This window comes from Passer domesticus, chromosome 15 (genome assembly GCF_036417665.1).
Source record: "Passer domesticus isolate bPasDom1 chromosome 15, bPasDom1.hap1, whole genome shotgun sequence".
In the NCBI taxonomy this organism is placed as follows: Eukaryota; Metazoa; Chordata; class Aves; order Passeriformes; family Passeridae; genus Passer; species Passer domesticus.
This window is the reverse complement of record NC_087488.1, coordinates 3,360,972-3,388,436: the sequence shown is the minus strand read 5'-3', so window position 1 is coordinate 3,388,436 and position 27,465 is coordinate 3,360,972. Positions and strand designations below refer to the sequence as shown.

The window sequence follows — 27,465 nt, the reverse complement described above, 5'->3', positions numbered from 1 at the left end:
CCTTCACTTGCTCCCTCCTGTTACAAGCCTTCTCTTGGCTTTACCTTGTGAAACAGTCATTTGGGTGAGAAAACCCCCCTGGTCTCACCTGACTCAGAACTGATTTGCTGCATATCCTGTGGCTCTGGGTTTTATCTGATGGGCTTTGAAGCAGTGCCTTACCAAAGGCACATAGGAATGTGAAGGTACACTGTGGTAAGTTATGTTTCTGCTGCTGGTGGTTGCAGAACCACCTTCAGGGGACTTGGAGTAAGGCTGTGCCTGCTCCAGTTGAGTTGTTAGGCTTGTCAGCTGTGTTTGTAAGCCTGGTTGTGATGTGTGGGCTGTCTGGCAGAGCTCCTTGGGTGGTGTGTGGAGAACGTTGCTGATGGTGGCTCAAGAAGCAGATAGAGGGACCTGAGCTGCTCTGCTCAGTGACACCCAGACTGCACAGGCTTGGCTTGAGCATCCTGTCAGTCTGGGACAGGTCTCCAGAGGAATGGTGGATCTCCATCATCTTAAAGGTTCTCAAGATCTCATTAAACCAGGCCTGGCCTAAGGGTTAGCGGTAGTCCTGCTGCAAGAGAAGGTGGGACTAGGGACCCTTCCACCACTCCAGTGTCATTCTCTGATTGTCCCTGTGTTTCTTGCAGGAAGAAGAAGGTGAGGATGCAGATATCTCTTCTGGTCCCTCAGTCATGAGCCACAAGATGCCTTCTGCCCAAGCCTTCCATCACTTTGCTCCTCGTTATGCTGAGATGGGCTGTGCTGGGATGCAGGTGAGAGATGCCCATGAAGAAAACCCCGAAAGCATCCTGGATGAACACGTGCAGCGTGTGATGAAAACTCCAGGCTGCCAATCTCCAGGACCTGGCCGTCACTCTCCTAAGCCACGGTCCCCAGAAAGTGGCCACTTAGGAAAGCTGTCAGGGACACTAGGAACAATTCCTCCAGGGCATGGCAAGCACGCACCAAAATCAGGAATGAAACTGGATGCAGCTAACTTATACCACCATAAACATGTCTACCACCACATCCATCACCACAGCATGATGAAACCAAAAGAGCAGATCGAGGCTGAGGCCACGCAGCGGGTGCAGAACAGCTTTGCTTGGAATGTAGATTCACATAACTATGCAACAAAGTCACGAAACTACAGTGAAAACTTGGGCATGGCCCCTGTCCCCATGGACTCTTTAGGCTACAGGTGAGTCAAGGAACACCCAGTGGGATTCCCAAAGCCCTGACTTCTGTAGGAAGCTCTTCCATGAACAGGCTGTAGATGTCAGGGATACAGCAGAACAGCAGTTGAGCCTTTTCCTGTGTGAGCTAATGCTGGGACATTGTTTGAGGGCTCTTGCCCTTCAGAAATGGATATGCCCTGATAACCTTTATAGAGTCCTTTTTATCTCTGATCTGGTACTGAAAGACACCCTCTAACCAGGATTTTTATTTGCATTGGTTCTAAAATAGATTCTTCTGCTCCTTAAGGCAGTGGAGATGCTTAGAAATTGCAGGTGCTGGTCTGCTTCTCCATGCACCAGGAGCTGGGTGTTGGGGCTGTGTCTCAAGGTCAGGGTAATAGAAACAGGTCTCTTAAGGTGTTTATGAGAGGACAAAAACCCCCAGCTTATTTGTTGCAAGGCTGAACCCATTCACCAGAAGGGCTCCTTTCTCTTCCTAACAAAGCAATGGACACTGCAGTGCTGGCCTTGCAGCCAGTCCCAAGGGGATGTTCTCCAGGGTAGGGCACCCTCTGCCCAGAAAAGCCATTCAGCTGCATTGCAGGCTGTTGTCCATCTTTCCTTGGCCATTTGAATTCCTCCATCCCTTCCATGCTGCAGGCAGAGGGGGGAACTCCTTTTCTGTGGCAGCTTTTGCTGCTGGTCCTGTTGCTGGGTGACTCAAAGGTGGGAGTGCAGGTTGGGGCTGACCATGGTGAGGGCTGGGGATGGAGCAGCCACAGGGGACAGCTGGGCTCACCCTGACTGAGGCTTTGGGATGCTTCTCTGCAGTGTACCAGGGGTGGGACAGTAGTGAAGGAAGGTTGGCTGGGTCTGCAGCAGTCAGGATCAGCTTTCTGGGGTGGCAGGAGGGAGGCAGAGTGCAGAGGCAGCCAAAGCAAACTGCTCTTCAGGAGGGAAAGGCACTTAAATCCACCAGGTTTGTATGGGGAAAGGGCTGTTGCTTCAACAGAGATGAGCATGGCCATGCTGGGCTAACCCAAAGCCCCATCTAGACACAAGATTTCCTTCTAGCAGCAGCTACAGCATATATTTAATGAGATTTTTAAAGGACACACTCAGAGCTGTCCTTCCTCTGGCACAAACTCCCAGTTCCTGGCAGTCCCTGAATTAGAAACTTCACAAGACAAGGATTTGCATCCAAATGGTCTTGTTTGGCAGCCAGCAGTCTCTTGTGGTGGCTTCTCTCACTCTTTGTTGAACCCAGCTGGTGTTCTGTTCCCCCAGCCCCCCATGACTGTGTCTGTGGGTCAATGACAACCTGCAGAAAACAGCATTATTTTGTTTGGACTGAACCTGATGCTGCAGAGTTTCATTTGATACCCAGTAGTCCTCCTGTTGGGAGAAGCAGAGACGTTGTCAGCTTGCCCTGCCTTTTGTAGGTCTGCAGCAATTCCTCCCCAGGCTTTTTCCAAAAAAAAATCAGCAAAGTTATCAGAGGGATTGCTGCTCCTGTGTGGTGTTCAGGTTGTTTTTCCTGTGCGTGTTAGTGACCATGCAGGAGCAAGGCCCTGTGCAGCAAAACAAGTGGATGATTAGGACAGTGGGAGTCTCATGGAATGACAGGCCAGCACAGGAGAATCCTGCAGGGCCTCCTGAGCATGGGGCTGCTTGGCTGGGCACGTGGCCATGTGTGCCATGGTGTTCCTGCAGGAGCCTTTGCTGCAGCCACAGGTGTGGCCAGAGTGTTGGCTGCTGCCTGGCATCCCTCTGCCTGTGGTGGCTGGGCTTCCACCCTGCTAGGATGTGATCTTCCACCATGAGGTGAAGCCTCGTTCAGTTGAGGGTGAGAAGCAAACTCTGGGCAGGGCAGATCAGGGTTTGGGGTATCAGTGAATCTGAGGTGATAGGAAGACCCAGGTTTCAAGCAGTGGTCAGGCATGGAGACACAGACAATGGATAACCTCCTGCTATGAGCAAAGAAGTGGGGATTTAACACAACCCTTCTCACAGCAGGAGATCTTGCCACGGCTCATTTGACCAGAGAGCCTCCCTCTCCCCACAGGTTGTTGTCAGAGAAGTTGCTGTGCCCAGCTCTAGGTAGTCTTACTCTTAGCCTGAACTGTGGCATAGGTGGTTTGAACTTTGGTAGAGCAGGGAGCTGTGGAACATGTCTGGAGATAGCTGTGTCCATGTCTGGAGATAGCTGTGTCCATCCTCTGCCCCTCTGGTGGGTGGCGTAAGCAAAGCACTAATGTCCCAAGCTTTGTTCTTGCAGTGGGAAAGCAAGTCTGCTCTCAAAAAGGAATGTTAAGAAGACTGATTCAGGGAAAAGTGATGGTGCCAACTACGAGATGCCAGGATCTCCTGAAGACGTGGAGAAAAACCAGAAGATCCTTCAGTGGATCATAGAAGGAGAGAAGGAGATCAGCAGGCATAAGAAAACAAACCATGGGTAAGGGCTGGCAGAACAAGGGATAACAGCACTCTTGTATTGCACCCCTGCACAAGGGAGATGTGTCAGCAGGCTGCCTTTCTCCCAGACATCTTGGAAAGGCAAGAATCCACCACACAAGGGTTTAGACCCTTAGGAGACTGAGGATTACTGGGGGGTATGAGGGCTGTTGTTTCTGAAGGATAACTCATGGCCATGGCAGGAGGTTGCAGCCCCAGGGCAATCTTGGAAATTGCTGCTGTGGTTCCAAGGTGGGTAACATGGCACATGGTAAGCAGGGGAGGGCATCCTGTAGGGGAACGCCACAAAAAATGGAGCTGCCTTTTCCTGAATTCATTTTTATGTATGGGATTGATGGGAGCCCTCTCATTTATCTGTGGGGGTTGTTTCAGGGTTGGGCTGCTCAGGATGTGAGTCCTGGTGTCTCAGGACTTGCTCAAAATCTTCTTTAGATTTTGCTGTTGCACCCCTCTCCCTTGAAAGCCGTGCTGTGAGGAGCTTCCCAGTGCTGCCTGTGTCCAGCAGCAGGTCCATCTGGGAATGACTGTGTGCCTGTGCAGAGCATTTGAGTGCTCCATGTAAAGCTTTGTGTTTGTGTGTAGCTCTTCAGGTGCTAAGAAGCAGCTGTCCCACGACATGGTCCGGCCCCTGTCCATCGAGCGACCGGTGACAGTGCACCCGTGGGTCAGCGCCCAGCTCCGCAACGTCGTCCAGCCTTCCCACCCCTTCATTCAGGATCCCACCATGCCACCCAACCCAGCCCCCAACCCTCTCACCCAGCTGGAGGAAGCTCGCAGGAGGTTGGAAGAGGAGGAAAAAAGGGCTGGAAAGCTCCCCCTTAAGCAAAGGTAGGATGATGTGGTGTGACTCTGTGTGGGAGGGCTGGGAGAGACTGCTCTGAGGGATGTCCATGTCCTCTGCTCTGGTCTCCAGCATGCAGAAAGGTCAGAGAAGTCTTCCTCAGTCCTTCTGACATGGTGGTGCAAATGGCAAAACCCACCTTGAGGCCGTGGGCTTGTGATGGAGAGGCTGGAAATGCTCCTGGCAGGGTGGGAAGGGGCTGGGCAGGGGGAGCACATCTAGAAGGGGCATGGCTGGGACAGCTCTGTCCCCTGGTGCTCGCTGGCTGTGCACTCATTCGCAGTCACACAATGACTTCAGAGCTTGGTGCAGGAGCAGAATTCATCAGGATGCAGCAGAATTAAGTGCAGAAGACAAATCTGTCTTTGCTCTTTATCTCCATCTCGCACAAGCTTCCAGCAAAGGCTGCTGGTGGCCTCTGGATGAGAGCTCTGTGCTGGAGCCCTCCTGCAGCAGCTCTGACTCTGCCTGACCATATCCAAGTCACTGCATCTTTCTGTGACTCAGCTTAATGGCTGTTGCAGAGCTCATTTTCCTGCTCTGTGTTATCTTTCAGGAGACATCATTTGCAAGGCACATGGAGCTCTCTGGTGAAAAGCGTTTTGGAAGTGCTAGATAATTACTGTTAACAGCTAAAAGCACTTTGTCCATTAAAAACCTTTCACAGCTCTCCAGCTGTCCTCTGAAAACTTGACACTTTGTGGTCTGACTGGTAGAAACACAAATGTAATTTAAAAAAGAAGCTCTTAATTGACAGGCTCCAGTTATTTCTGCTTGCAGTGACCATGTAGCAGATTTCTGTGTATTCATGTCAGAGCATTGATTGAAGGCCAGATAATTAGAGGGCTTTCCCAAGCCAGGTTAAGCCAAGTTTATGTGATCTACCTTTGGCGTGTGTAATTGGAAGGGGTTTATTAGTAGAGTCATTTATAGTTGTACTAAATTCATGCATCTTCCCCAGAAATATCTGTACACACTTTGAAAACAGCAGCCTGGCCTATGCAATTAATATTCTGACACTAATTTGGCCTGTATTACAGGAGTGGCTTCCAGAGGAAGCCCATGGTGTATGGTAATGCCAGGAATGCCAGCAGCAGGAGGGGCTGAGCCATCCCAGTGCTGGGCTGCTCTGATTCCACTGCCTCTCCATGAGGCCTGGCTCTTCTCCCAGTGATGCAATGATCCCCCAGTCCTGCCCCATGCCTGGAAAACCAGAGTGACATTCACCAGCAGGGAACTGCTTATGAAAATTAAATGTGTCTGTGTCCAGTAGCAGGCAAAAATGGATGCAGTGGTCCCCAGGGAGCCAAAGATTTCTGTATGTTGAAATCTCTGTGCTGGATTTTGGTAGGATTGGCTGCTACAGCTGAAGCACAACTGAGCTGGCAGTTTTTAGAAAGCTCCTGCTCTGGTTAGCCCAGGATCCCACCTTGAAATAAATCCCACAGCTCAGTGAGAACAAAGTTGAAACTGAGAGAGGAACTCCCATGAAAACACAATTTATTTCAGTCAGGAGCTTTGAAGAGCTCTGGGAAATTGGAGCCAGTGTCCCAGGTTTGTCAGTAGCCTTGGGGAAGCACAGAGAGGTGGAGGTGAGCCCAGAGGTGTCCTTGAGGCCCCAGGTGAGCTGGCTGTGGGTGGAGAGCACACTGTGCCAGCTTTCTACAACCAGACTGGCCTTGCCAGCACGGTTATCCAGCTCTGCAGCCACTGCCCTCTGGCACAGCCCCCCAGCAGTGGCCTTCCCCACCAAGCTGCCCACTGCCCACAGCCCTGCTCCCACCCCAGCACTGCCCCCCTGTAAATCCATGAGGCACCTGCAGTGACTGCGCTGGAAACTGTAAATATTCTTCAGAAAAAGCATTTCTCTCCCTATTTCACAGCACTTGGAATGACCCTGATCTCTGAGATAGCAGCCTGGCTGCTGCTGGCAGGCAGTTCAGGATTGACCATCCAGTGCTAATGACCTGCAGACCCAGCAGCACTCCAGTGCCCAGCACTGGTGTCCCAGTGACCATCAGGTTTTTCCATGGACAGGTTTTGAGCCATTTCCTGCAGCTCAATCTCACATTTCACAGCTGGATTGTATTAATTAATACTAGCTCCTCAGAGAAAGGATTTTTTGCAACATTTAGCATGAGATCACTTTGAAATTAATTGTGTAGGCCCAAGATTGGAAGAGAAACAGAACCAGTAGCTGGGACACCCACTGAGCTAACATCTGCTGGGTGCATTTTGGGCTTTCCAGAGCTCTCCAGCCCCAGGGCTGAGTTGGAGCAAGTTGCACACCTTTGCATCACAGCAAGGTTGGATTGGTGCTGCAAAGCAGACGTGGGTTCCCTGTCCCAGCACTGGTGGGATGCACAGCTGTGGGTCAGATGCAGTGAGGGGGGTGAGTGCTGCTGCTTCCCTGCTGGATGGTGTTTTGTGCTTGTGACAAACACAGCAATGGGAGGTGATCTCAGAAGGAGCAGGGTGTGGTACCTGGCAGTATTTCTGGGTCACACTGACACCCAGGAGATGGGTGCAGGTGGCAGATTTAATGAGGCAGGGCTCAGAGTCGGTCTGATGGCCTTTATGTGCAAGCCAAAGTCTCAGGAGATCTCCTGGCAATGACGAAAGTGGAGACAGTTGTGTTGTTTCATTCTCCTTAGGGGAGCTCTTGGAAAATTACATTGTCAGTGATTTCATATTCATCAGCTCTGCTTCAGCCTGCTAGAGGTCTGTGGCTGCAGTTTGGTGTGTGTGTGAGTTCTGCTGATAGAATTAAAGCAACAGGAAAATCTTCTCTTGGTACACTGGGGATAAAAGGAAGACTGGGGAAAATGTGGGCCCTGTCTGGGAGGAGATGGGAGAGCTGGTGACCTGGGGCATGCACAAGGCTGAGGTACTCAGTGGCTTTTCTGCTTTGGTCTTTAGTGCTCCAGCCAGGGTACCCGAGTTACAAAGGCAGGGACTGGGAGAAAAAAGAGCCACCCACAGTAGGAGAAGATGAGGTTTGAGACCATCTAAAGAACCTGAAGGTGCAGAAGTCCATGGGACCTGATGAAATCCATCCACAGGGCCTGAGGACACTGGTGGATGAAGTGTCTGAGTCAGTGTCCATCATATTTGAGAAGTATGGACAAGTTCCCACTGGCTGGAAAAGGGAAAGCATAGCCCCCATTTTCAACAAGGGGAAAAAGGAAGGTTTGGGGAACTGAAGGCTGGTCAGTCTCCCCTCTTTGTCTGTCAGGATCATTTTTGGGCATCGCTTCAGGCATCATATTCAGGGCACATCTCCCTGGAGTCGGGCTGAGTAATTCAGGAATGGCCTTTCAGGTGTGAAGTGCACAGCAGGAGGAAGGACACTCCCAGCCACTGGCACAGTCCCCCTCTTGCTTCTGCCACAGCAGAGCTCAGGGGTGTCCTGTCCTCTCCCTCTCCCCAGGCAAAGGAGAGCAGCAGCCCTGAGGAAGCAGCTCTGCTCCTGCACCAGGCTCGTCACCATGTCCCCAGGTCCCCAGGCACACAGCAGTCATGACTTGTCTCTGGCAGGATTAAGAGAAGCTTAGGGACTTTGAGGTTTTCCAAACCCCTTTAATTAACTTCTGGCTCACAGGATTCGCAGAATTTGCCTGAATTTATGACCCATTTTTCCTTTAAATGGCTTATATTTTTTTTTCCAAGGATGACTCAATTCCTTAATGTTTTTCTAGCTAAAGGGCATCCTGTATTTTGATACAGGGATGGGAGAGGCTCTGAGAGCTCTGCTGGCACCAGGAGCAGACCCTTGCCTCTCAGAATGCTGCATCTTCTCCAAAGGTCTCACAGGCAGAGCAAGCACCCAGAATATTGTTGAGCTGAACTTTAGACCTCTCATGCCTGTAGGAAGAGGTGGAAAGGCTGTGTCTGGTGTTGGTTTGCAGTGCCAGTGTTTATGTGGGCACACCATGAAAAGGTGCTCTGCCCGCCAGCCACTGTTTAAAGGTTAAGGTCAGAGTCATTTCCAAAACTGCGATTACCTCATGTGCTTGGCAGATTCTATGGTTTTTACAGCAATTTTCCAGTCATGTAAATACAAAATCATCTTTTTTTATCCAGTGTGCTTTTAAAATATTTTTTTTAAGCTGCCAAATGCGTTTTATGTGACTTTGAAAGGGAAGGCTGCCTCTGGCTCAGACCACGCATGCCAAGGTACCAATTTGTGTAGGCAGCTCCAATGTTTGTGCAGCGTTTTCAGCACCCCAGATGAAAGGCTCTGCAGAAGGGCAAAGTACCCTGGGCTGAATTATTGTTGCTTTTGTCTGTCTCTGAAAAGGGTGAGGACTGGGCTGACAGTTTCAGTCTAGTGATGGCACCACATAGCTGAACCTGGTGTGTGGGCTGGAAGCAAAGACCAGACCAACATTTTGGGAGCTGGGAATACACAGGAGGTGTAAAGTCACTGAGATTTTGGAGATGGCAGCTGCCTTGGCACCCTGCATGGGCAGCAGAGTCTCCAGAACATGCCATGCTGGGAGCTCCATCCCCTCAGACCTCCACGTACTCTGGGAGAGGTGCCCAGGGGAGCTGTGGGGTTCAGGAACATCCTGCCTGCAGGTTTGGGCCACTGGAAAGTCCTGCTGGACTGTTCTGGCCATGGTGACAATAATCCCGAGCAGTCTGGGCACTGTCTGCATGATCATGCCCTGTGGGATGGTGCTCCAGCCCTCTGTGCTGGTGGCACCAGGAGCATGGTGAGATGGTGATGGAGGTGATGGTGACCTGGCTCTGCTGCCTTGGCCTGGGGTGCTCTGGGCTGTACCCTCTCAAAGCCTGGAGACAGCCCAAGGGGGCTGAGTTAGAGCCTGCACCCTCCTTGTAGCTTTGTCCTGGCCTCGTTGAGCCTTTCCAAGTGCTCCTTGACCAGTCTTGGTGCGTGTGCATGCCCAGAGAGCTGCTGGTGGGAGCAGCCATGCTCAGGGACTGCGCTGCATTCCCACCAGCCCATCTGGGGGGCCCTGACCTGCTCCTCTCAGCCCTGCCAGGTGCCCAGCAGGAGGGTTGTGAGCCCCTGGGCTGGCACTGAGCAGGTCCCCGTGTGTGCACAGCAGGTTGAAGCCCCAGAAGAGGCCGGGCGGCGGCGCGGCGCAGCCCTGCGAGAACATCGTGGTGGCCTATTACTTCTGTGGGGAGCCCATCCCCTACCGCACGCTCGTCAAGGGCCGCGTGGTGACGCTGGGACAGTTCAAGGAGCTGCTGACCAAGAAAGGGAACTACAGGTAAGGGCTGCTCCCCACCTGCCAGCGGCTGTTGGTGACCCCTGGATGCCACCGCCAGGGCACAGCGGCGTTGCTCCCAGAGGGGAGGGTGGGTGGAGGTGGGTCATGCAGTGCTGGGGGTGTGGCAGCATGGGCTGGTGAGGAGGCAGGTTAGCAGGGGAGAGGGAGGTTGGGTTTTGTAGCAGAAATGTCCTGCATTGTGGTTTGCACCTCCAACAGGAGCTGCTGAGCTGCCCTGCGAGTTCCTGGGCAGGTGCAGTCAGTGCTCAGTGATGCTGTGGGGACTCTAAATTCAGAGCTGGTTTTGCTCCTCTCAAAGTTCCTTTTGGTGAGGGTAGGGAGGTTGGGTTCTGCCAGTCCTTAAGCAGTCAGACATGGGGTGTGGAGCTCTCCAAGTTCCCACTTCCAGGTAGGAGCTGCCATGGGAAAGCCTGCCTAGAAATGCTTCACCAACACAGGTGCCTCAGCCGCTGCTTTTGGGAGAGCTGTGAATGGGCTTGGATTCAGGGCTGAGCTCCTGACCATGCTAACATGGATCCTGACCACTTTTTGTGGTCACTGTTGAGGGCAGGGGCAGGAGTGTGGCCTCAGTTCCCTCCATGTCTGAGGGAGTAGCTTCTTGTGCTCCACAAGCTCAGAGCCATGGAAGGGCTGTACCCTGATTTGGGAATCATGGTGCCCTGTGACCATTCACCTGCTTTTTTTTCCCTCTCCCTTTTCCACATTTCTGTTTTTTTCAGGTATTACTTTAAGAAAGTGAGCGACGAGTTCGACTGTGGTGTGGTCTTCGAGGAGGTGCGGGAGGATGACACCATCCTGCCCATCTTCGAAGAGAAGATCATTGGCAAGGTGGAGAAGATTGATTAGGCTCCAGGGCAGTGAGGACAGGACTGTGAAGGACTCTGGGACCGGAGGAGAAGGCCTGGGGCGGATGCTGGCAGTGCTGCCACCACGGGCACCAGGCGAGCCCAGAGCAGAGGGCGGCAGCTCCGCTTTCCTGCTCGGATCTGGGCAAGCTCCAGGATGCCAGTGGATGCCCTTTCACCCCACAAACCTGCCAGTGGGAGCCTGGGCTCCCTCTCCATACCGAATATAAGTGTAATGTAGCATTGTACAGTGCATTAGAAAGTGTAATATGACCTTGTTTACTAAAGCTGCATATTTTTGATATATTGTAATAAAAGGAAAATATTTCCAATGTCACAGTGCTCTTATGTAAATGTAAAACATACAGGTACTGCAGAACTCACCCAAAGTGTACAGCCATCCATCAGACTCCGGCTGCTCTGCGCTTTCCCGGCACCCTGCCCTGTTCTCCTGCTGTGGATGGCTCTGGAGCACCATGGGGTAGAGCTGCCCTCACCCCACCAGCATGGAAGGGGCACCCTGCTCCAAAGGGGCTGTGAAGATCATGGAGCCATTTGGAAGGAGTCATCTGTGGCCTCCTCAGCAGGCTCAGCTGCTGGACGTGGTAGGATGGGTCTTTTTTTCTCCTCCTGAGCTTCCTTGCAGCCGAGTAAATCCCCAGGGGATAGAAGGGTCAGTGCCTGTTGGGACTGGGGGCTTCTCACAGAGCAAGGAGCAGCTCAGAGCCAGGGTGGCAGGCTGGGTGCTGGCATCCCACAGCCTGCACACTCCTGTGTGTCCCCTGTGTCCCCGTGGAGAAGGGATTGCTTCCCAGGAGGGTGCTGCAGTTCTGCAGAGCACTGGCTCCTGTGTGCCTGGTGCAGACATGCCCAGAGCCCTGGGCCAAGCTCTGGCTTTAGGCAGGGCTCTCTTTAGGAGAGCCATAATGGGGAAGCAGACATTAAAGCTGAAGACAAAATACATTTTCTTATGAGTCCTGCATCTTTTGTCAGCTTCTGTGTCTCAGGGGAGACAGCAGGAGGGCAGTGGTTGATGCCAGTTTGTGGCTCATGCAGCCCTGGGAAGCCTCCTGGGCTTGCTCGGCTGCAAGGAAGCCGGGGCTGTGCTGGTGCTCCCCCACCCTGTCCTTGCCCAGCCTAGGCCCTGCTGCTCCAGCACAGCCTCAGCTCTGTGCCAGCTCCTTTAGGGAGCCCTTGCCCACCCCCCAGGGGTCCAGGGTGGCGCTGGCCCTGCTCAGAGCCGTGCCCAGCCCAGCAGTGTGGAGCTGCCAGGACCCCCTGGCCCCACGCCGGGGTGGGCTGCGCCTGTTGTACGTCACCGAGTGCCTTTAAACACAGGTCTGGACTTGCCTAGAACACTGTGTGAAGTCCAGCAAAACCTGCAAATGTTTTCAGCCCGGGAACAGTGTCACGAGGGGTTTTACTCCGTTTTTTGAAGTTCTGATGGTGGTGTGTCTGGTGAGGTTGTTGGCATGACCGAGATTTCCGTCCCCTCCTTTTTTTTGGGGGGTCCCTGTAAATATGTACAGTGGCCGTGCAGCCCCGGCATTTCCTCTGCATTCTCATGTGCTGACTTGTACAATGATCTTTTCAAAGGTACTTGGATAAAATGAAATAAAACCCCACATCCCACTGCCTGCTGCTTTTTTTCCTTCCCTGTGGAGCAGGCCCAGGCCCTCAGCAGCCTCTGGGATGGACAGAGGAGGGGGCAGGATTGGTGAAGGGCACAGGGTGGAACTGGGGCCGCTCTGGGCTCCCTGGAGGGATGGCTGAGCACATCCTGGCCCAGCAGGACCAGCATGTGCCCCTGAAGGAATGGCTCAGCAGAGAGGGAACAGTGCCTGAGGCGTAGCCAGGCTCACATGCCAGTAGAACCCCTTGTTGCCTGCCTTGGCTGTGACAGCAGCTCCTGGGGGTTGCCTGGGTCTGGTATATCGTGAGGGAGAGACCCCAGCTGGTCCCCCATCACCTGAACCCCACCGGTGCAGCACGAGGGCCAGCATGGAGAGCTCCTTGGCCACCTGGTGCCATTGCAGGGTAGCCAGGATCAGTGCTAAGGCACAGCTGCCCCAGGGCATAGAGACACTGCCATGTCCCCAAGACGCATGAGTGCTCCCAGCACATGGAGACAGACACAGAGCAGAGCCCACATTGTTTCCAGGTGGTTTATAGCACATGCCTGAGTAGGACAGGGCTCACAGCTCATCCCGGGATTCATCCGTCCGCTGTGCACTCGGGTCCTTGCCCGTGCCGTTCCCAGGGGTCGTGGTCACCTGGAGAAGACAGCAGTGAGGCATGGATGGACACACACTCCCTGCCTGACCCTGTCCCTGTGCCCACCCTGCAGGATCCAGCCCCCAGCCCTGGGCAGAGGGGCTGTCCCCTGACCTCACTCACCGGAGGCTCCTCAGGCAGCATCCCCCCGTTTTCCAGGAACTTGGAGAAGGTCTCCACATCTCGGCTGCTCTTATACTCAACCATCTGCAGCCATGGGAGTGGAAGGCACTGAGGGTGCCACCACCCCCCTGGTGCTGCTTAACCCACAGGTGCCCACACCCACCTTCCTGCCCGGCCCCGCGGGGAAGTAGTGCAGGGTGGGGTAGCCGTGGATGGTGATGTTCTCCAGCTCGTTGGCCGTGGAGTCCATCTCGGCGATGACGATGTCCTCGCGGTCCTTGTAGCGCTCGGCCAGCTCCTCCCAGGCAGCTGCCATGGCCTGGCAGTGCGGGCACCACGGCGCGTCTGCGGGGCGGGCACATGGACCAGGGGTCTGGGACAGAGCTGGGGCTGTCGTGGAGGGGCTGAGCCCCACAGCAGAGCTCAGGGAGGGACACGGGTGGCACTTACAGAACTTGACAAAGACGTTCTTGGTCTCATCAAAAGCCACCTGCTCGAAGGTCTTCCCCACCAGGACTTTAACGGGCCGCGTGTCCCAGTCCTCAGGGGGCTCTGCACTCAGCAGGTGAGGCTGTGGGGACGTCAGGACAGCCACAGCCTGGGCTGAGCATGCCAGAGGCCCGTGGGGCACAGTGCCGGCTGGGGCAGGGGTATGTTCCTGTGCTGCCTCTTGGACCACATCTTCCCCTCTGCTGCCATCCCAGCTCTGTGTGCCCCCATGGCAGCAGTCTCCTGCCCCCCTTGCCCATACCAAATCCCCAAACCCTCAAGCCTGGCAGCAGGAGTGTCAGCAAACAGGTCCCTGCTGCTCAGCACACAACCATCATCCTTAGGCCTCTGAGCCAGCAGCCCATCTCTCACCACAGGGCAGAATCCATGGGCACTGGCTGGCACCGTGCTGACCCTCACCTTCACCTTGCCGTCCAGCACCGCCTGGATGAAGCTGCGGATGGCCGAAGCCGAGAAGTCGTCCTGCTCCATCTGGTACTTGCGGTTGTTCTTCATCTTCACCAGGCGCAGCGTGGGGGCATCAGCAGCGGTCATGCCAAAGAAGGGCAGGACGTCGGCACCGTGGCCGGTTACATCCACCACCACGAAGAGAACCTGGCCAGGGAACGGGGGACACTGAGGCTGGGGAGTCCCAAAGCCACTCTCCATGTCCCTTCCACGGGGCCACCTCACCTCGCCCCGGAAGCCACCGGCAGCTGCTCTGAAGCCGTCCTGCAGCGACAGCTGCTCCGGTGAGGACTTGTTGAGGAAGAGCAGCATGTGATGGGGGATCTTGGCACCGAAGATCTGGTTGGACGTCTGGGGAGGAGGAGGAGAATGAGGGCAGGGCAGCCACGGTCCTCAGGGGACAGTGGCAGGGCTGGGGACGGGCTGTACCTCGTTGGTGAACTCCATCACCAGCTGCAGGCTGTGGACGCGGAGCAGCCGGATGAGCTCGGCCGTGTCCAGGCCCCGTGCCGGGTCCACAGGGAAGTTTGTCTGTCTCTCATCAAACTGCCAGGGCAGGGGCCCGTGAGGGCTGAGGGGAGGACAGGATGGCCCCACCACTCCCCTGCCACCCCCTCACCTTCTTGAACAGGCAGACGGTGTCAGCTGACAGCCCGTAGGCCTGGAAGAGCTCAGCTTCCTCTGCCACCCCAAACGTCAGGTCCACCATCTCGGCAGCCACCTCGAAGAACGCCTGGGCTGCCTCATCCCTCAGGTCCTGCACAGCCACCCGTGAGTGCCACAGCCACGGCCACGGCCATGGTCCAGCCCCGGCCCGCCCCAGCCCACCTTGAAGAAGCCGATGACCACCAGGTCCTGGGAGCTGACGAAGGCTGCGGCGGTGTCGGTGTCCTGCAGCAGCGTGGCGCTGGGGCCAGCCCGGCGCTGCACCCAGCGCACGATGCCCTGGCTGTCCAAGCGGCCTGGCACACAGAAGGCACCTGGCACCCCTCTCCAGGCTGCCACCCCTCCCTGTGCCACCAACCTCAGCCACCAGCACCGTGGCACTGCCCACCATCATCACCTCGTACATCACACTGTCACCTGTCCGCTATCACCACCGGGACACTGCCACCCCTCTCACCATCACCACCCTGTGACCCCCACAAGGACAGTGCCACCGTCCACCATCAGCCCCTGCCACCCGCCCCAGCCCCATGGCAGTGTCCCCCTCGAAGGTGCCAAGGACACTGTGGGGTGCCACGGCCCTACCAGTGTATGCCAGGGGGTGGGTGCGGTTGCCATCACGGAAGAGCTTGAGCGTGGGGTAGGAGGTGATGCCGAACTCGGTGGCCAGGGCTGTCTGTGCCGTGGCATCCACCTTGCCCAGCCGGGCTGGGCTGGACTCGTTCCTCAGCTCAGTGGCTGCCTGGGCAAAGGCAGGAGCCAGGCGCTGGCAGTGCCCACACCACGGCGCGTCTGTGGGCAGGGGACAGCACTGAAAATGGGGACAGGTGTGGGGACAGCCCAGTGGCTGCGTGAGCCCACTGGGCCCCAGCTTGTGCCCCTGTCCCACACCCACACGTGTCCCTGTCTTGTGTCCCACGCCAAGCTACACACCCCTCACCATGCTCTGCCGTGTCCCTGCTCCGCGTGTCATCCCCATCCCATGCCCCGTCACATGGCCCGTGCTCTTGCTCCTCTGTCCCACAGCCTTGCCCCTGCCCACCCCACCTAGCGTCCCTCCTGTGTCCCTACCCCACATCTGCCCTGCCCACAGCCCTGCCACGGTGGGGCACTCACAGAACTCCACCAGCAGCAGCTGGTGCTCGCTCAGGGCACGGGCAAAGTTGTGCTCATGGAGCACCAGGACATTGTCCTCCTCCTTGATCTCATCTGACAGCACTTCATCCTCTTGCTTCTCCTTCTCCTCATCTTCTATCACCTCTTCATCCTCATCCTCGCCCCCCAAAGCCGGGCCCAGCCAGGCCAGCGACAGCACCAGCAGCCAAACCAGCCGGGACCCGCAGCCGCGCATGGTGCCGGCGCTGGAGATGCTGTCCAGGGGGGAGGACGAAGATAAGGGACCTGGGGGCGGGTTGTGCCGCTCCCCTGGGGCTCGTGGCCCTCCGCTACTGGCTGCCCGGCCCCGATAAGGCAGCGGGACCAGGTGGCGTTTTCCAGACGCAGGGAGACGTGGCCCGGCAGCGGGATGGGGACAGGGAGCGAGGGACAGGCACGGGCGGTGGGGACACAGACACACCAGTAAGAGACCAGTCTGTAGGGTTTAATGGCGATGGAAGAGCACAGCCTGCGAGCGGGCGGGCACCGGACACGGCACCACCACGGCAGGGTCACAGCCCCGGCCCCAGCGATGGGGGACGCCGTGAGGATCAGGCGGGCGTCGAGATTTAAAAAAAAAGAGCAATTAAAAATAACTTTGGTTGCGAAGACCACGACCACGGGCTCTCACTCGCTAAGGGACCCCCCTCCACCCTTCTCGCGACCGGGGCAGGCGCGGCGGGGCCGCCCAGGGCTCCCCGGGCCGGCGGCACCGCGTCCCCGGGCCGGCGGGGGGAGCCGGGCTGCGGGCGGGCTCAGTCCTCCCAAGCCTTCTTTATGCACAGGCCCCACTCCCAGGAGAGGTGCTCGGTCTTGTCGTCGTCGGTGACGAGGGAGCGGACGCGGTAGCAGCCCCGCGCCAGCCACCCCCGCGGCGCCTCCTCCGCCGGCGTCACCACCTCGTACTCCTCGGCCCGCGGCGCGTAGCTGCCCACCATGAAAACGTCGCGATCCACTGGGCCAGGAGGGGACACGAGGGACGGGTGAGTGGGGCCAGGGCGGCCGGGGGTCCCCCAGCCCCCGCCCCCAGCCCCCAGCCCCGCTCACCGGGCCGGCCCCGGCGGTAGGTGAGGTGCAGGCAGCGCAGCCCGCAGACGATCTCCCTGTTCACCTGCGGGCAGAAGGCAGCGGGGATTGGGGACTGCCCCATGGGGACAGTCCCCTGGCATCCTGACATCCGCCTCCTCCAGGATCCAGCCCCTTGTCAGAATCCAGCATCATCAGAGGTGGCAGGGACCCCACGCTGGCAGGAACTCAGAGATGGAAGGGATCCCCCTCAGGAGGGGCAGGGACCTCTAGGAAACCCTTGGATAGGCAGCACTGCTGGGATCTCCGGGGGAAGCAAGGACTCTGGGGTGGCAGGAACCATGGGGTGGCTGTCACACCAGGGACAGCAAGGACTCCCAAGGTGCCAGTGACCCAGGAGGGAACTCAGGGTGGGCAGAGACCCCAGAGGGGCACAGACCCCAGGGATAAAGGGTGCAAGCAGATGTGCCAAGGCAGAGACCCTGGGACAGGCAGGGGCCCATGGGTGGCAAGAGGGACCCTTGGGGCAGGGTCCCAGAGTAACAAGGAGCCCGTAGGGTGGGGACCATGGTGTGAGGGCAGCGGGGCCATGCCCAGCCAGTGGCACAGGGCACCACGCACTCGCCTCACCTTGAAGGACACCTTCACTCTGTAGTCCACCCCCTCCTTCAGCACAAAGGCCCGGCCTCTCAGCTCCTCCAGGTCTCCTGCACAGGCAGGTGGTCCATCAGCCCGGTGCCCCTTCCTCCTCCCCCTCCTCCTCCTCCTCCCCCGGGTGTCCCCAGGGCTCACCTGTCAGGTCCATGGTGATGGGCCCTGGCGCCTGCTCGCACATCAGCGTCAGCTTTGTCACCTGCACGTTGGGCACGCTGGCATCTAGGGACAAGCAGCAGGGCCCAGACCTTACCCACCGTGCCCAGTCCACCATCCCCCAGCGAGCCAAGGGGCTGCCACGGCCCCGTAATGGTGGGAAGGGCCACGGTGTCCATGGAGGGGGTGCTAAAGCAAGGCAGGGCACAGGAGAGCAGGTGCATCTCAGGTCACTCCACCAGTGGCAGCAGTGCCTTTTGGGGTAAGATCACGTTTAAAGGACCCAGACATGGGTATTTCCCAGGGGGTGCATCCCCTGGCTCAGGAGCAGAACAAGGGGAAGCAGAGGAGGAGGAGGCAGCACGTGCAGCCAGCGCATCCCTTGAGGTGGGCACTGGTCTCCTTCATCCCACCAGCCCAGCCTGCACGGCCCCAGCTTTCACACACACCATGGTGCACCCCTCTGCACCCCACGGCTTTCCAAGCCCCCCTGCCCCCCCTGCCCCCGTTTGCCCTTTCCCAAGACATTCGTGGATGGGCACTGGGCTGCTGGGCCCGCGGAGCTCGCCAGGGACCCCGGTGCAGAGCAGCACCGGCCAGGGGAGGGGAGCCTGTGGGGGCCACGGGGAGCGGGGGGCACCGTCTGGTCACCGGCAGCCGTGCTAGCCCGGCGTTCCTCCCCCCGCCCCCGCCGTTCGCTCCTCTCAGTCATCCCCATGAATTTCCCGGTTCCCTGTAGCCGTTCCTATGGAAACTGCGGCGGTGATCCCGTAACCACGGCAACTGGGGTCCCCGGGCTCCGGCGCTCTGTCGGCGGGGAATGCCGGGGTCTCTGCGCGGGCGGGGGGCACAGGCGGCACCCGCGGGCGATTCCAGCCGGGATGAGCCCTCCCTGCCGGGGATGCCCCGCGGGACGCTCCCCGCTCGAGCACGCCCGAGCTCCCCGGGGCGGCTGCGGCTGCATCCCCGGCTGGGCGGCCGGGCTCCGCGGTGCCCAAAGCCGCCCGCAGCCCCAGCCTTACCCACGGCGGCAGGGATGGCACCCAGCAGCGCCTGCTTGTACTTCCGCAGGCTCTCATCCCCCGGGTCCAGCTCCTGGATCTCCCGCAGGCTCTTCTTCTCCGGCGTCTTGTACGCCAGGGCCACGTCGGCATCCTCCTCCTCCTCCTTCAGCGATAGCGTCACCCCCTCCTTGTCAGCCATGATGTCTGCGGGGGACAGGCAGTGGCAGCTCCGGGGACACCCCGGGGACACCCCCCGACACGAAGGCGCTGGTGGGCAGGGGGTGGCTGGGCTGTGACAGGGAGTCCCCGTGGGGAGGCCAGGCCGGTGCCCTGCTCGGGGCCGGGGGGAGGCTGCCAGCTCGGTGTCCCCGGGGCCTGGTGGCACCGCTGGGAGCAGAGGTGCCGCTGCCGGCTGCATTTCCGCACGGTCATGGAGCAAGGAGAGCCGTGTGCTCGGCCTGGGGGTGCTTGCAGACCCCCCCAGCCCCCAGGGCCCCTCCGTGTCACCCGCAGAAGTCCTTGTCACTGCCCTGCAGCCCCCTCCAGCCCCACTGGGGAGTCTCCAGCCCCATCTCCCAGCCCAAACCCGAACCACGAGCAGCTGCAGGGCAGAGGCATCACTGGCATGGTGGCTCCGGTGGCTCCGGTGCTGCCGGACTGCGGGGGGCACCAGGGGCACCACAAACATGGGTGATGTCCCCGCAGCCCCTGGCTCTCCTGCCCACGGCATCACCACCCCACTCTTGTGACTGCAAGCACCGAGCTCCCCAAAGCCCCTGGAGCTCCATCCCTGGGGACACGCTGGGAATACAGCACGGGGCAGAGGACACTGCCTGCGCTCAGCCCCGGGGCCCAGGGCCAAAAGTCTGGGTGGGTCTGGCCAGGATGTGGGTCCCCAGGGCAGTGGCAGGGTTGGGGACACAGCAGTGGCCCTGCTGCCCCTCTGGCCCCACCGAGGCCCTGCCCCTCGGCTGTCGCGGCAGCGTGCGGGCACTCCCAGCGCGGGGATGCACCCACCTCGGCACTCGCTGGCTGCCCGCGGCTGGCAGGGCAGGGAGGCAGGGCCAGGTGCCACGGGGGACAGGGGGACCTCCCCCGTGGGACGCTCCGTTCCCCCGGGCCCGGGGTGCTGCTCACGCACGGATGCCCGGGGGATGCTCACGCACGGGGGGCTCGGAGCGATGCTCGCCCTCCCTCCCCGGGGCAATGCCCCCCGCCGCCCCCGGGCGCTGCCCCCCGGCCGCCGCCGCTCACCTCGGTAGCACAGCGCCAGCCAGAGCAGCTCCAGCAGCTGCCCGCCGGCCTCGCACACGTCCAGGCCGAGCATGGCCGGGCCGTGCCGGGCCCGCCGCCCCCGGGGCCGGGCGGGGCGGCCGCTGGCGGGGCCCGGGGCGCGGCTCTGCCGGTGCCGGCGGCTCCTCCCGCCCGCTGCCGCCGCGCTCGGCGGTGCCGGCTGCTCCCGAGCGCTCCCCGCTGCGCTTCCCGGCGCTGCCCGGCGCGGCCCGGCGGGGCGGCGGCGGCTCCCGCAGACGCGGCGGCTCCGCTGCCCGCCCCCGCCCGCCCCCGCCCCTCGGCGGCTCCAGCCCCGCCGCTCGTGGGCGGCGAGACTGCAGTGAGCTCATCGCCGGGCGCGCCCGCCCCGCGCTGCCCGCACCCCCCGAGCCTCCTGCCTGCATCCCAGAGCATCCTCTCTGTGCCCTCACACAGTGCCTGTATCCCACAGCATCCTGCCTGTACCCTCAGGGCACTGCCTGTATCCCTGGGGCATCCTGCCTGTACCCTGAGGGCATTGCCTGCATCCCAGGATCATCCTCTCCGTGCCCTCACACACTGCCTGCATCCCCGAGCATCCTCTCTGCACCCTCACACACTGCCTGCATCCCTGGAGCATCCTCTGTACCCTCAGAGCACTGCCTGTATCCCACGAGCATCCTCTCTGCGCCCTCAGGGCACTGCCTGTATATCCCTGGGGCATCCTCTCTGCACCCTCACACACTGCCTGTATCCCCCGAGCATCTTCTCCGTGCCCCCAGGGCACTGCCCTCGCCCTGGCAGCACCTCCCGCCTCCTGGCCATCCTTGCTCACAGTGCCGGCACCGTGACCGTGCTGCCCGCAGCCCCGCAGCTGCCGGCGCGGTGTCCACCGTGCCCGCACCCCGCGAGCATCCTCCCCGCAGCCCGAGCATCCTCCCCGCAGCCGGCCCGCCCCGCCATCCAGCAGCCGCGGCGGTGCGTGTGGGTCCCCTCCCGGGCACCCCCGACCCCGGGATTTTGCGGGGGAGGCCGAGGGGTGCCGGGGGTGCCCCGGGCAGGGGCAGACTGGCCCCGGGGGCCGGGCCGGGGCTCGGGGCGGCCGGCGGAGGCGGCGGCGGCCGCGGGGGGGCAGCGGGGCGGAGCGGGCGGGGCCGGGGCGGCGCCGGGCGAGAGGAGCACCGCGATGACCATCGGCGGCCCCCGCGGCCGGCACCCCCGCCTCCAGATGCCCTGTCTGCGCAAGGTGAGCCGCACCGGCACCGGCAGCCGCCCCGCGGGGACCGGGCACGGCTCCGGGACGGGCACCAGCGCGGAGAAAACGGGGCACCGCCAGCGTGGGGAGCGGGCACGGCGGGCACCGCGGGCACGGCGGGCACCCGCGTTGGGACTGTGGGGATCGGGCACAGCACCGCGGGGTGGGGGTACCAGCGCACCGGGCACCGGCACCGTGTGGGTCGCGTACCGGGCGCTGGGACTGTGCAGACCGGGGCACCGGCACCGTGTGGACCTGGGACGGGGCGCTGGGACCGTGGGGACCGGACACTGGCACTGCACTGGGTTACGAGGGCACCGGGGCCGCCGGCGGCGCGGGCATGGCCGGGGACCAGCACGGCTCAGCATACCCGGGACAGCGGGCACCGGGAGCCGCCCCCAGGGAACACCCGCGGGCAGCGCCCCGGAGCGGCGTGCTCTGCTCGGGCTGGAGCGCTGCCAGAGCCCGGCAGAGCTCACTCCCCAAAAACAGGGTTCCCGGGGCCAGGGATGCCCCGAGGAGAAGTGTCTGCAGCTCCAGCACCGCACGCCCGCCCGGCTGTTGGGAGCCTCGGTCAGGCTGTGGCATGCCAGGCTGTCCCCGGGCTGGGCACAAGGTGCCCTGGGGCATTGCTCAGTTCCAGGCTGTCCCCGGGCTGGGCACTGGGTGCCCCAGTCGGGTTCCGGGGACCTGGGCTGTGTCTAGGTCACAGCGTGCCCGGGGTCACCGTGGGGGGAGCCAGGCTGTGCCCAGGCCCGGAGCCGCCGTCGCGGGGCTGAGCACAGCGGTTCTTTGCCCGGCAGATGGAGCGGATGATCGTCAGCATGCAGGACCCCGACATGGGCATCAAGATGAGGAACCAGCGCTTGCTCATCACCGTCATTCCCCACGCCATGACAGGTGTGTCCCCGCCATGGGTCCCCGCGAGGAGCGTGGGGAAGGCGCGTGGGAGCTCCCCGGGTGTCCCCAGCCCTGCAGCAGCGGCCACCGCCGGCCCCGCGCCCTCCTCTCCCCGCACCCCGTGCTCAGCGCTGCAGCTGGGATCAATTATGCATCGGCTGCGCGGGGCGGGCGCTCGCACGTCCTTGGCAGGGCCCCCGTCACCCTGCGTGACCCCTGGCACTGCCAGGCTGTGCCAGACACTCCAGTGGAGAATCCCCCCACATCCAGTCTGGGGAACCCCTCTGCCCCCCACTAACGCAGCCTCCGTCCCTAGGGAACGACATCGTGGAGTGGCTCATCCAGAAGTACGGCATCTCCGAGGAGGGTGAGTGCCCTGGCACAGGCAGCTGGTACCGGGGGGCGGCTGGGGCTGCCGAGCCTCCACGCAGCCCCCAATCCCGTTCCGCAGAGTCGCTGCACCTCGGCAACCTCATCGTGAAGCACGGCTACATCTACCCGCTGAGAGACCCGCGCAGCCTGGTGCTGCGGGCCGATGAGTCGCCCTACCGCTTCCAGGTACCGCCGCACCGGGCACGGCACGCCCAAAGGCCGGGCTGCCCGGCCGGGCACCGTGGCACCCCAGGGCAGCTCCTCAGCCTCTTCCTCCCCCACAGACCCCCTATTTCTGGACCAGCACCAAGTGGCCGGCCACGGAGCTGGACTACGGTAGGTGCCGCCGGCACCGGCAGGGGCTGCGACCCCTGCCAGCCCCCTGAGCGCCGCCGCCTCCCTTGCAGCCATTTACCTGGCCAAGAAGAACATCCGCAAGCAGGGCGACCTGATCGAGCACGAGAAGGTGAGCGGTGCCCTCCGCACAGCCGCGATGCGCTGGGGCAGTCTCGGCTCAGCCAGGAGCGCTCCCGGCTGTCCCCGTGCCGGAGCCGGGCAAGGGGACAGGGGCCGCACCGCGCCCACCTGTCGCCCCCCAGGACAACTACAACCTCCTGCACAAGCGGATCAACCACACGTGGGACTTCGTGGTGATGCAGGCACGGGAGCAGCTCCGGTGAGTGCGGGCACGGCCGGCACCGCTGCGCCCGGGGAGCGGCCGGGATGGATGGAGCACCCCTGGGTGCCGGGCCCGCAGGGTGCCAGCACCTCCCCGCTGCCTCTGCACGGCCAGGGCAGCCAAGCAGCGGCGCAAGGGCGACCGCATCGTCATCGACTGCCAGGAACAGGCGTACTGGCTCGTCAACCGGCCCCCGGTGAGCGCGGGCGGCGGGGTCGGGCTGGCGGTGCAGCCCTGGCACCACTCACGGCCCCGGCCTGAGCAGCGGGGCTGAGGGGTGCAGGGGGTCCCCCCAGCCCCCAGCATGATGCTGTCCTTGCAGCCAGGAGCCCCTAACGTGCTGGAGCAGGGCCCCGAGCGCAGGAACTGCCACACCACCCGTGTCCAGCTGGTGAGTGGGGCTGTCCAGGCACCCCTGGGGCAGCCAGCGGGCACAGGGCACACCCAGTGCCTGTGCCGGGCTGAAGAGCTGCCCCGGTGGGTGCCCACCCATTCACCCCAGGCTGTGCCCACATTTTGGGGTGAGGGGTTAGCCCCAGTTCTGCTAACATCCGTGTGTCCCACACCCCGAGCAAGGAGGGTCCGTGTGTTTGTCCTTGCACCCAGCACCCCTCTGTGCCAGCACCTCTGATCCCTGCAGGGCAGCTGTGCTGCACCCTGGGGTGCCAGCAGCAGCCACCAAGCCCTTCCTTGTGCTGTGACCCCACTAATGCTGCCCCAGCACCCCCAGGCTGTCCTCACTAACCACCCACTTTCTCTTCTCTGCGCCGTGCCGTGTCCTCTGCCCACGTAAGTGTCACTGACCTAGGGCTGGTGTCACACTGGGGGGTGCAGGGGGACGCCAGGGTTCATTCCATGGGCTGTGCTGGCTGAGCCAGGAGGGCTGGGGGAATGAGGCCAGAGGCCACAGGGATGGCATGCAGAGTCCCGGGGTGGGGACTGGGTGCCTGGATTGTGCAGGGTGGTGGTGGCAGGACAATGTCACAGCCCCACCGTGCCCTCACCCAGCCCCGCGTGTCTCTTGCAGACCAAGAACATGGATTACTACAAGCGAGAGGTGAGTGGGGCGAGGGTGGGGGCAGCTCCTGGGGGGCACGAGCTGCCAGGCACCCCAACATCTCCCCTGCGCCTGGCCCCAGATCGAGTACTGCAGGAAGGCCATGGCCAGGACCAGGGTGAAGTCCTCCATCTGCCTTGAGGGGTGAGTGCCAGCAGCTGCCCCAGCCATGGCTGGGTCCCTCAGGGTGACAGGGGCACCCACATCCCAGCAGCTGGTGCTGGCACCCCAGCCCTCAGCAGGGAGTGGAGCTGAGGCTCTGCACAGCTCGGGCACATCCCCACCTCATCCCCATCATGGCCCCGTGGTGGCTGGGGCTGGTGGCCCTGATCTCCTCCAGCCACCACTCCTGGCAGGTACATCAAGTTCAACGAGCAGTATGTGCCCCACGACCCCATCATGTCCGGCTGCCTGCCCAGCAACCCCTGGATCACAGATGACACCACGTACTGGGCCATGAATGCCCCCACGTAAGCGCCCCAGCCCCAGGCGCCCCAGAGCCCCAGTCTGCAGGACAGGCTGCTGGGGGCTGTGGGGTCATGCAGGCTGCCATGGGCTGCCAGCCCCAGTGCCACTGTCACCCACAGAGTGACAACTCCCACAAAGCTGCGCGTGGAGCGCTGGGGCTTCAACTTCAGTGAGCTCATCAACGACCCCCTGGGCCGGACACAGCTCCTGGAATTCCTCAAGAAGGAGTTCAGTGGTGAGGGGGCCCAGCTCCAGCCCAGAAACACCTCTGTCTTGGCAGCCCAGACCCTGACCCAACACCACCAAACCCACCATGTCCCAGTAGTGCCTAATCCACTGCCCAGTCTCAACACCATGAAACCAACCCATTACCATGTCCTGCCATTCCTCAGCCCAACACCACGTTCCAGTACCTCCCAGCTATCTGCCCCAGTTTCCCTGGTTCCACTGCCCCAGCTGCCTCTGTCCCACGGGGGCACATGCCCACCACGGTGGCCTTTGGGGGTTGCCCGTGAGGGGTGCCCAGTGCCGTGTCCCCATTCCCAGCACCGTGTCCCCCTCCCCAGCTGAGAACCTGAGCTTCTGGGAGGCGTGTGAGGAGCTGCGCTACGGGGAGCAGTCCCGCATCGCCGAGATCGTGGACTCCATCTACCAGTGGGTGCCAGGGGCTCTGCAGGGAAGGCTGGGGGCGGTCAGGCCATCACGGGGCTCTGCCCCGGGCGGGGCCGGGCTCACCGCCCTCCGTGGCTCCCCAGGCAGTTCCTGGCTCCCGGGGCCACGCGCTGGGTGAACATCGACAGCAAGACCATGGAGCGGACCCTGGAGGGCATCAAGACGCCCCATCGCTACGTGATGGACGATGCCCAGATGCACATCTACATGCTGATGAAGAAGGTGGGTGAGGGCGGGGCTGGGCAGTGCGGGGCTGGGCAGTGCGGGGCTGGGCAGTGCAGGGCTGGGCAGAGTTGGGCTGGGCAGTGCGGGGCTGGGCAGTGCAGGGCTGGGCAGAGTTGGGCAGTGCGGGCTGGGCAGTGCGGGGCTGGGCAGTGCGGGGCTGGGCAGTGCGGGGCTGGGCAGTGCAGAGTTGGGCAGGGCAGAGCTGGGCAGTGCGGGGCTGGGCAGTGCGGGGCTGGGCAGTGTGGGGCTGGGCAGAGCAGAGTTGGGCAGTGCGGGGCTGGGCAGTGCAGAGCTGGGCAGTGTGGGGCTGGGCAGTGTGGGGCTGGGCAGAGCAGAGTTGGGCAGTGCGGGGCTGGGCAGTGCAGAGCTGGGCAGTGCGGGGCTGGGCAGAGCTGGGCAGTGCAGAGTTGGGCAGTGCGGGGCTGGGCAGAGCTGGGCAGTGCGGGGCTGGGCAGTGCGGGGCTGGGCAGAGCTGGGCAGTGCGGGGCTGGGCAGTGCGGGGCTGGGCAGTGCGGGGCTGGGCAGGATCCTGACGTCCCTGCTCGCCCAGGACTCCTACCCACGCTTCCTCAAGTCGGACCTCTACAAGAACCTCCTGGCCGAGGCCATCATTCCCCCGGAGACCAAGAAGCGGTGAGGGCAGGGGCCGTGCCCTGGGGCCACCAGGGGTGGTCCCCGGCGGTCCTGACCCCGTTCTGCCCGCAGGGTCTTCCCCTTCATGCGCAAACAGCGGCACTCCAGCCCCAGCCCGGCGCTGCTGCTGCCGGCGGGCGATGCCGAGGAGAGGAGCAGGAGCCCTTCCACCGCCCCCGTCCCCGAGGAGGAGAGCTGAGAGCCGGCAGCGCCCCGGCCCAGCACGCCCAGCCCCGCCGCAGGACCTGCCGGCAGTAGCACTGAAGGAGAGAAGCCATAACCCCCCCAGGCCCCCCGAGCCAGGCTGGCCCCGCCGCAGCCCCGCTCACGTCCCCACACCCTCCTCTCCCCCGGGGAAGCCGCACCCAGCCGGCCTGGTGCGGGGTCACCCCTCCTGCCGCCCCCCGCCCGGGCACCACGCAGTAAAGCCCCTCGGGAAACACCGCTGGCTGCCGTGCTTTGTGGGGGGCATTGGCAGGGTGGGATGGGCAGGGTGGGATGGGCACAGGGCGCTGCCCGCTTGTCCAGGCTGGATTGTGAGCTGCACTCTGGGCTGGAAGGGACATCCTCCCACGCCTGCAGCAGCCAGCAGCGGGGCAGAGCCGGGAGGGGACCAGCCCCCCAACGCGTGTGCCCATGGCACAGCCAGCACCCACGGATCCGCTTGCTGCGAGGGCAGTGCCAGCCTGGCACGGCTGAGAGCACCCAGGCCTTACTGGTGTGCCACCCACACCCTGGGAGGGACAAAAGGGCCTCGGGAATGGGGCTGCCCTGTGGCTGGCAGGGGCACCAGGAGCAGGGCTGGCAGCTGAGCCACTCTCCTGTCCATGGACTGTTAATCTGAGCACGGCAGGATTATTCCCTTCCCGGGAGCACAGCCCCAGCTGCAGAGGATTATCGCTGTGGTTACATAAAGGACAGGGGGGCTGATGCCCAGCAGTGCTCAGCCCTGGAGCCCAGCCTGCTCCACACGTCCCCACACGGCAGAGCTGGGCACAGCTCCAGCCCCAAATGGACAAAGGGGTGCCACGCTGTATCCCGGCTAACGAACACCAGGGATGCTGGGCACGAGGTCCTGCCCTGCTGCAGAGCCTGGCACAGAGCACGGGGCATTCTGAGCTCCGTGCTGGGCAGGCAGAGCCCCCCGGGGCAGGGGAAGCTGCTGGAGGCTCTGTCCCAGGAGGGAGCCGGGGCCTGGTGCTGGCAGCCAGGGGCAGTGACAGATGGCCCCGCGCTGCAGAGACAGCGCCCGCCACGCGTCTCCCTCCAGCTTGATCCAAATCCAAACCCCAGCATGAGATTTTAGTGCTGATGGACTGCAGAGGGAATCTGGGGTGTAAAACCAGGTCA

The 27,465-nt window shown here is 61.5% G+C and overlaps 4 protein-coding genes across 9 annotated transcripts in view; 2 read left to right on the top strand and 2 right to left on the bottom strand.

The window, feature by feature from the left end:
* Positions 1-10,925, top strand: part of AXIN1 (axin 1) — an 83,218-nt gene extending 72,293 nt beyond the window's left edge. For 4 of the 5 annotated variants that reach the window (XM_064390656.1, XM_064390657.1, XM_064390655.1 and 1 more), the window contains 5 exons: positions 633-1,186; positions 3,442-3,618; positions 4,221-4,466; positions 9,552-9,722; positions 10,463-10,925. In XM_064390656.1, the coding sequence (XP_064246726.1) occupies positions 633-1,186; positions 3,442-3,618; positions 4,221-4,466; positions 9,552-9,722; positions 10,463-10,589 (1,275 nt within the window). In that variant the 3' untranslated portion in view covers positions 10,590-10,925. The remainder of the gene's footprint in view (positions 1-632; positions 1,187-3,441; positions 3,619-4,220; positions 4,467-9,551; positions 9,723-10,462) is intronic. The other variant, XM_064390659.1, reaches the window with a different exon arrangement.
* A 1,526-nt stretch (positions 10,926-12,451) lies between these two features.
* Positions 12,452-16,034, bottom strand: PDIA2 (protein disulfide isomerase family A member 2). The gene is made up of 11 exons (XM_064390662.1): positions 15,725-16,034; positions 15,194-15,400; positions 14,771-14,904; positions 14,562-14,699; positions 14,372-14,488; positions 14,168-14,293; positions 13,895-14,089; positions 13,436-13,556; positions 13,149-13,330; positions 12,986-13,069; positions 12,452-12,861 (listed from the first exon to the last, which is right to left on the bottom strand). Exons 1-11 carry the CDS (start codon positions 15,957-15,959, stop codon positions 12,784-12,786), a joined length of 1,617 nt encoding a protein of 538 aa, XP_064246732.1. The 5' UTR covers positions 15,960-16,034; the 3' UTR covers positions 12,452-12,783.
* A 153-nt stretch (positions 16,035-16,187) lies between these two features.
* Positions 16,188-20,162, bottom strand: ARHGDIG (Rho GDP dissociation inhibitor gamma). Its single transcript, XM_064390665.1, has 6 exons — positions 19,858-20,162; positions 18,622-18,807; positions 17,582-17,665; positions 17,420-17,496; positions 16,811-16,874; positions 16,188-16,718 (listed from the first exon to the last, which is right to left on the bottom strand). Exons 1-6 carry the CDS (start codon positions 19,928-19,930, stop codon positions 16,519-16,521), a joined length of 684 nt encoding a protein of 227 aa, XP_064246735.1. The 5' UTR covers positions 19,931-20,162; the 3' UTR covers positions 16,188-16,518.
* Positions 20,163-20,281: 119 nt separating this feature from the next.
* RGS11 (regulator of G protein signaling 11) lies at positions 20,282-26,553 on the top strand. 2 transcript variants are annotated; one of them, XM_064390661.1, is made up of 17 exons: positions 20,282-21,100; positions 21,913-22,009; positions 22,326-22,376; positions 22,461-22,567; positions 22,666-22,717; positions 22,789-22,847; positions 22,981-23,057; positions 23,175-23,256; positions 23,383-23,451; positions 24,094-24,117; positions 24,200-24,261; positions 24,474-24,587; positions 24,705-24,820; positions 25,152-25,239; positions 25,341-25,479; positions 26,033-26,115; positions 26,188-26,553. In XM_064390661.1, exons 1-17 carry the CDS (start codon positions 21,041-21,043, stop codon positions 26,312-26,314), a joined length of 1,407 nt encoding a protein of 468 aa, XP_064246731.1. In that variant the 5' UTR covers positions 20,282-21,040; the 3' UTR covers positions 26,315-26,553. The 2 variants fall into 2 exon arrangements, with proteins under 2 accessions (XP_064246731.1, XP_064246730.1); XM_064390660.1 differs by having other exon boundaries at positions 24,088-24,117.
* The last annotated feature ends 912 nt before the right edge of the window (positions 26,554-27,465 follow it).